The sequence below is a fragment of the Cibotium barometz genome, chromosome 40 (assembly GCF_041138505.1).
Source record: "Cibotium barometz isolate CiBa-2024 chromosome 40, ASM4113850v1, whole genome shotgun sequence".
Lineage (NCBI taxonomy): Eukaryota > Viridiplantae > Streptophyta > Polypodiopsida > Cyatheales > Cibotiaceae > Cibotium > Cibotium barometz.
Genome location: NC_141085.1, coordinates 39,577,004 through 39,584,597, shown reverse-complemented (window position 1 = coordinate 39,584,597; position 7,594 = coordinate 39,577,004). Strand labels below are relative to the sequence as shown.

Genomic DNA, 7,594 nt, shown 5'->3' with positions numbered 1-7,594 from the left:
CACCGAAACTTTTCAAACTTCTCTCTTGCCAATGCCTTGGTGAATTTGATCTTCAATCTTCACAAATCTTAGATCAACTTGACCTTGTAGAACTTTTTCAAGCATTGGCAATACCTATAGGTAGCATTTTGTGTCAAAGATTAGTTATTTGTTGAAAAATTGGTAGATAGTGATGTATTTGGTATGCTTTCTACTAAGGATAAGCTTGACAGGACTAACTACTACCCATTGTGGTTTTATATGATGCACCATTTCTTAAGGCACATCTGAGGCAAGTCCTCTCTTACCAGCACAACAGTATAATACAGGTACTTTGGATGGTGATACAAAGCAAAGGATATAAACTCTACAACTAGAATTGTAACATCCATAATCATAGGAAACCACAATGTAAACCTAATGTGAAATCCACAACCAAAAACTAAGAAGAAGGTGAAGATACGCTCACTAGTCGTATAGAATATCTCCCGCACGCGTGTCAATCTCATCATTAGCAGCATGTGAACTACTAGACTTTGCATGTCTTCCTTGCTTCCTAACAAGAGGCAGGGACTGCACATATGATGCAATAAGTCTCTAATTAATGTCCCATCAAGGCACACACGCGGCCTGTCTTCAAACATGCCTTAAGAATAGGCGCAGTACCACATCCCAACTCAAGGTAAATACCACCATGACGGCATAATAACTCAAGAAAGCAAGCCATAAATGTAATGCTCTTCTCCAAGGCTCCACGAATATCCTCCCCGGTAGGCTCCTTTTACTACGTGAAACCTCAAGCAAATGGTAGTAGGCCATTGAATCCAAAGGCCACATATATAGAGCCTCAAAGAGTGGTAAACTCTCCAAGTAAAACAAAGGAGGCACCATCCCTCGTCTACAAACCACAAAGAGCATAGACAAAGCATACTGCAAATCAAGAAAGACAAACGCTCAAACCAAAGACAATATCTCATTCGTGCATTAAGCACAGAGTTGCAAGTGAAACTAGCAACAAATGGTACCTCTGTTTGGAATTCACCACTCTCATGGTGACCATATGGGAAGTGATGTATGACAACAATCCACTGCCATACCTCCAGATCTGATATACGGCAGTATCAATCCACCCAACCAATAGTCTCCCCTACAATCCAATGCAAAAACAATCATTACATTAAAATCCTTTTCAAATCAAAAAATTCAAACCAATTAGATAGGTAGAATGTTCATGGAATATCTCCCATGGATGCCATAATCAGCAACCACCCTTAATCAGAGAGTGTTGACGTAGTCAATGAAACTCCATATCGCACATGGTCCTCTGTGATAGTGTCCCAAGGAGGCCTAGACATGGCACTGTGTAGAACACCTCTGAAAGGGGAGGTCTAGAAACACAAAATCCGCTGCCCAAGACACAGACCTCCCCTTCCTACCAAACCCTCGACCCTCTCCAAGCATGCTTTTCTTACCTCCATCCATTGATTCATTAGCCTTCTCCAAAAAATCACCCTGAGCTACGCTTTCGAAACTTGTGCATGGAGCTCATTCTCCCTCTCTAACACATTACCCTTCTCTAGGTCTATCCACCATGGACAATTTTTGATCTCCCACTTCAAGAGTCCATGCATGGGTGGAGGGTACATACTAGTGGCGCATTTGCATTCATCAACCACTGCTTTACTCTAACTGGCATAGTGTGCAAATGACCCTTATCTTTCAAGAAAACAAAGTATATGTATATATTTACATGCACACAAATTACATTAGGCTTCTTCTACTTGTGGAAATAAACTAAGAACACGATAAGATTCTATTGTACTCCCCATAAAGAATATATTCACACAAGACGTTACCTATAGACTAATCTTTGGGACATCATCTGAATCAAATTAAACTTCTTTAGTGCGGTCGCATCACCCTTTCTATCCTTTTTCTCTCCACGAGTGTCCAAAGGAAACAAGTGTTTCCTCTTTTCAATCTCCACCTCTTCATAGTAGTTGCACAATAAACAATCTTCGAGAACGACAACACCACTAGGAGCTTCTTGAAAATCTCTCAACAAATCTTGAACTCTCTGTAATATTTTTTCCAGAGTCACTTTTCTCCGAAGCCAACTACACAACAAAAACAAATATGTAAACAATCCACATCTTAAAACGAGAATGCATGAATAGAAAATGCAGGAGTCCAATACAAAAGTGTGCCATGATCCAAGCCAAAGTGCAATAGAAGGCTACAACTTACTATCTGTATATGTGATCTCCTCAATCAAGGTCAAACATACATTTAGTGGTCATGTTCGCCTCTAACAAAGACAACCAATAGATTTTAGACTCGATGGAAATATCACACAGGGCAAGCAGATTTAACTTCTCCAATGTTGAATAGCTATCTGCTCCCCATTTCAAAGACCATACTTTGGATTGCCACTCATCACCATGCTTAGGGTGAGAATCTAACACAAACAAAAAAGATAGCACATAGACACGAAAAAAAGCTCTTTATTTTAAAGGTTTGCAATCTGACATTTCCAACCACACATTAATCATGCTTTCCTTGGAAACTCTCCAAAAAGGTAGTGACAACCTTTTTTACCTTTCCAATTGTATCAACATATCTTGAGGCCAATTCATCAGTCTCCTTTTCCTCCAATTTTTTAATCTTGGCATGAGACAATGTCAATCTTTCTTGCTCGAGCTTCTCATTCATCGATTGTGTGATTTGAACCTAAAACATCAACAAAGAATTCAAGTATGTAACAAAGATGAAAACCTTGCAATTAATAAATAATGGCATCATAGCAACAACTCACATTGTACACAAGCTTTCCAAGATATCTGCCGAGTAAGAGGGTACCATGGCTCTGCACACTTAGTGTATTTCCTTGTAATTTGAACTATCAATCTCCTATCTATATCAGGCAAATCCTTTAAGTAGTCCTCAAGATTTGCAGCACAAACGTTTGCACAATTCACTATCTCATCTCGCAATGTTGTCCCGACCAAAGCATGTGTATTCAAACCAGAAACAAAACAAAATTGTCTCATTGAAGACCAAGACCCAAAAATAAAAATTTGACAAAAGTTTCTTTTGTCATCTTATCCATCACCCATACATATATCACTCTTGTCGGATCTATGATGGTGCACAAAACACGATGATGCATTGCCCTTGTATTTGAAAATCTCTCTTTTATTGCAGCCTTCATAACCATTGTACGGTGGTTCCCTTCCCAAACATAAAACATCCTCCCTGCAATTATATGTAATTATGGGATTCTCTAAATATCCTCCTCAAACTATCTTGCCAAATAGGATCCCAGTCTGCCATTATCTCCTCACTAATCATTGTGCTCTCTCTAGCATATGTCCACATGGAAACTATGAAGGCACCCTTTTCCCGCACATACCCGACACATACCCCTCTTTACCAAAAGCTTCCTTCAATCCCGACACATCATCTCTCAATCCCCTCACCTTTGCATGTGGAATAGTGGAACCATTAGACATTGAAAACAATTGAAAAGCCTAGTTTTTTGCATTATATCTTCTCTCCTATCCATATAGATTTTATTCTCATCCTTATCATCATCTGGAAGAGGAATCTTGGATCTCATAACATAAGGAAAAGTTGCATATTAGCCTCTTTTGATGCCAGCTCGTTGTCTATCTGATGACTACTACTTGCAACCAAACCATCAACAATATGGCTTTCAATCTCTTCATCCACATCCTATACTTCCTAGGAATCTATCTCAACCACTCTAATAATCTCCTCCAAACTCTCTGAGGGTAGATGATCATGGTCTGTATTCCTTGCCCCTCTTGCCTTTTCCCACGCTTGCCTCCACCTACCCTGGATGATAGACAAAACTCAAATATTATAAAAAAATTCGAATTTGAAATTAGAATGTAACATGGGATACATCTCAAGTAAATGTACATCAAAGCATTCCGATCTTATAGCATTAAACACAAACATCAATACACATTAGAGCATCAACACTTGTAACTCCTTAATTTAATGCCAAACAAACCACATGTAGTTCATATGCATGCTTTTAACTAAGTTCATACCTTTCAATATATCAAGCATAAATAAGTTGAACAATGTCGCTCAGCTTTAGGATATGTCCTTCTGAATAGACACCACCTCATGAGGATAAAGCTTGGTGTTTGGTAAACCATTCTAGAGTTGTGCACATTCTCCAACCAATAAAACAAGAGAATGACTCAAACATGTCATGTCTTCACCATTGTAATCTTTGTGCATACACAAAACACCTCAAGAAATCAACAAGAAAATGGTGAACCATGGGTTTCTTCAATATAATCTCTTACTAAAATGTGTTACGATTTCTCAAATCATATAAATATTCCTTACATATATTTAATTCTCTTTTCTTCTTTAAATATGATGTGCATTGTACATTGTACCATTGAGATCCTCACAAGATCCAATCTATCCCCACAGGATCCTCTATTTCCAAAATGCCAAATTTAATTACAATTTACTTGGGACGAGGCCCTTTTGATGAGTTTGGGTTTTTGATAGCATGCGAATGCACCACGACATATCATCAAATAGGGTCAAAAGGTTAGGACACATGAACATTGATTTCGTGATCCTCTCTTGGATCCCATCCAGTTTAAACTTTTCCAAGAGAACTCTAGCCTTAGTTATCTTGGTGTACTTGAATGTCAAGTTTCCAAGCACATCCTTGGTAAGCTGATTTGGACACCATAGCTAATAAAAGGAGAGAGGGTAAAAGTAATCAGAGGTGTTGTGGATCCTGGAGATACTACCCTTCATGATGCTTCTTTGCCTCAAAGAAAAACTGAGTTGCACATACACACATATTTTGCTCTCACAAGCCTCTTTCTTGCTGGCATTAGTGTGTTAGAAAATCCTCTAGAAAATCCTCTCCGGCATCCAACCATGTAGATCTAGCCTAATGAGTTGATCCACTTTCCTTCTACAGATAGGGTCAGGCCATCAAGGCCAGTTCTTTGACGTGGAAATTGAGCTGACCCAACCATGCAGCTCTCCCCACTTTGGAGATCTGCATAGACCCCTTCTTTAAATATGATGTGCTAAAAGTATGCCATAAATGATACATGGCTAGTTTTATGGCTTGATTCATGGCCATGTTAAAGACATGGCCGTGGGATGCCGCATCAGTGTGGCCTCCCACCACAACCATGTTTTTAGTTGCATGAGTGTCTTTGACATGGCCATGAATCAAGGCACTGATGTTAGCACTAGAAGAGCCATCGTCCTCTTCATGGTCAATGCACAAGATATCCTGCACCATAAGATGTCCCCCGGTCGTCCAATCCTACTGCCCCCCCCTCCTCACCTACTATTGCGTGTCTTCAACTCTTCCCCATCTACTCGGCCATGGTCTTCTTTAATGCACTCGATAACCTCCTCTTCTCATGGAGCCTCTCGTACCTTCCTGTCTCCCACCAACGCTTTGCTCTGTGCTAACCACCTTGCTTTCAATGCAATCTTTGCTTATACTATTGTGGGTCAAAAAATCACCCAATATGTAGTTAACTCGATTTTTGCAATCATACTGGGGGCTCTGCTATTGGGCGTTCATGCAGGCTCTGAGACTGGCCAGAAGGAACCACTAAAAAGCAATACATTCTGGGGTTTGTTATCACCATAGGCCAGAGTTGAACCCACCATCATGTGCTAAGAAGTTGAGTCTTTGTTGGTGAAAGGGCCGAGTTTGGACATGGTCATGCAACTAAAAACATGGCCATTTAAGACAGCACTGATGTAGCACTGGAAGAGCCATCATCCTCTTCACGGTCAATGCACAGGATCCTGCACCACCACAAGATGTGTGCCATTGAACCCACTATCCATGAGCTGAGAAGGTGTCTTTGTTTGATGATGCAGATGTCCTTGGAGGAGAGGCTACAGTTCTAATTTGGCATGAGGTCCATCCACAGGCCCTCAAGAAGCGGATAGGCGAGATTACACCGGGAAACATTTCCCCTTCAAGAGTCCATGCATGGGAGGCAGCTCTGCCTAGCAAACCCCTCTCACATCTCCTCATCATACTGACCCACGGGAGGCCACTAAGTTTGAAGTCCAATTCAAGGGCTCGTTAAGAAGTCCAATTCAAGGGCATGCCCCAAAAAGTACTCGTCTTAATCCATTCAAAACCCAAAGCTTGGGCTTTGTGTGGGCTTGCTACTACATGGCCATGCAACAAAAACGACCATGTCCACACAAAGCCCAAGCGCAGCAAAAAGCCAGCATATTATTCAAGCCATTCAATAGGAAAACGCACAAAGAAAATAGCAAATAGAGGACTCAAATTGATTGAAACCTCCCTTGTGGAGGCCGCACCAGCACGCCCTCCTGCGCGCATAAGGTGAATTTGTTTAAAAAAAATTTGAAAACATGGAACGTGCACCTGGCGTGGGGGCTTCTGCGTGCGTAGCATGTTGGAGGAGGTTATATGGCTTGTGGTTAAGGTTTGAAAATCGATGGAGAGGAAGCTTGAGTGATGACCACAAATTTTGTTTTGAAAAAAAAAACACAATAAAAATTTGGCTAATCCTCATTTTTAAAGCTTTTGTTTAAACTTTTTTTAAAGCCTTTTGAAAGCTTTCCTTGAAGCATTTTTAAAAGCATATTATATTATAATAAATTTTTGAAGCTGTTTTTAAAGCATACATACATATATATATTGTATTATTATTTTTTGAAGGTCTATTTTTTATATCTTGTTTTTATGCTTTTTTTAAAAGAGTTTTTTAGAAGTTTTATTTAAAGCTCATATAAATAAATATAACACACACACACACACACACACATATTTATACATACACACATATATACCTACATACATACATTTATCATATATACATATAATATAAATACATATATATATATATATACACACACACACACACACACACACACACACACACACACATATATCTATGATCGTATATATTTAGAAAAACAGCATAAAAAATTGGCTACTCATTATTTGGCTGCTCATGTATGATTTTTGGGAGTTTTCTTCTTTGGTATTAACTTTCCTTTGTCAGTATATATCTTCTCCCATATTTTTTGTGATGATGTAAATGTAATCACGTATGGTGGAGGTGCCTACAAAAATGTATTACCAATAATGACAAACATTGAGGTTTACACCAACCCTTTGTTTACACACATAGACAAATAAACACACATACACATAAATCCACTCCCTCACACACATGCACACATATAAACTGATACACACACACACACACACACACACACACACACACACACAAATAACCACACACACACACACACACACACAAATAACCATACTCTCACATTTCTCTAATCCCACTCAACATAGTCACGTACACTTTGAGACCAGAAAAATAAATAACATTGCCAGTCCAATTTCTTTGGCGTGAGTGCATGGAGCATCGTACTACTGATTGGTCCAATGTACTTTGTCCCAAAACGGGTTGAATAAAGAACTTTCGGTGTGAATTGGTATATATGTGTCACTTAAAAAATATATTTCATAATCAATTACATTGAATACAGGCGGCCGTTATTATTAAGGATCAATTATTTACCATCA

General features: G+C 39.3%; 1 protein-coding gene across 7 annotated transcripts; it reads right to left on the bottom strand.

Annotated features, from left to right (window-relative positions):
• Positions 1-345: 345 nt before the first annotated feature.
• Positions 346-6,532, bottom strand: LOC147615490 (uncharacterized). Of its 7 annotated transcripts, none has more exons than XM_086779587.1 (6): positions 6,416-6,532; positions 2,578-2,709; positions 2,400-2,437; positions 2,227-2,287; positions 1,005-2,096; positions 346-909 (listed from the first exon to the last, which is right to left on the bottom strand). In XM_086779587.1, exons 1-4 carry the CDS (start codon positions 6,443-6,445, stop codon positions 2,269-2,271), a joined length of 219 nt encoding a protein of 72 aa, XP_086635713.1. In that variant the 5' UTR covers positions 6,446-6,532; the 3' UTR covers positions 346-909; positions 1,005-2,096; positions 2,227-2,268. The 7 variants fall into 7 exon arrangements, 5 of the variants coding, with proteins under 5 accessions (XP_086635713.1, XP_086635710.1, XP_086635709.1 ...); XM_086779584.1 differs by lacking the exons at positions 2,227-2,287; positions 2,400-2,437 and adding an exon at positions 4,059-4,119 and having other exon boundaries at positions 1,005-1,126; positions 1,836-2,096; positions 2,578-3,837; positions 6,416-6,502; XM_086779583.1 differs by lacking the exons at positions 2,227-2,287; positions 2,400-2,437 and having other exon boundaries at positions 1,005-1,126; positions 1,836-2,096; positions 2,795-6,516.
• Positions 6,533-7,594: the final 1,062 nt, after the last annotated feature.

Excerpts from the sequence above, each read along its gene's own strand:
- LOC147615490 (XM_086779586.1), bottom strand. The coding sequence starts at position 2,651 with ATGCCAAGATTAAAAAATTGGAGGAAAAGGAGACTGATGAATTGGCCT. Across the intron at positions 2,097-2,577 it reads ATGTTGATACAATTGGAAAG|TTGGCTTCGGAGAAAAGTGA; the intron begins GTAAAAAAGGTT and ends TTTGTTGTGTAG. Across the intron at positions 1,127-1,835 it reads TCCCAAAGATTAGTCTATAG|GGGAGACTATTGGTTGGGTG; the intron begins GTAACGTCTTGT and ends ATTGGATTGTAG.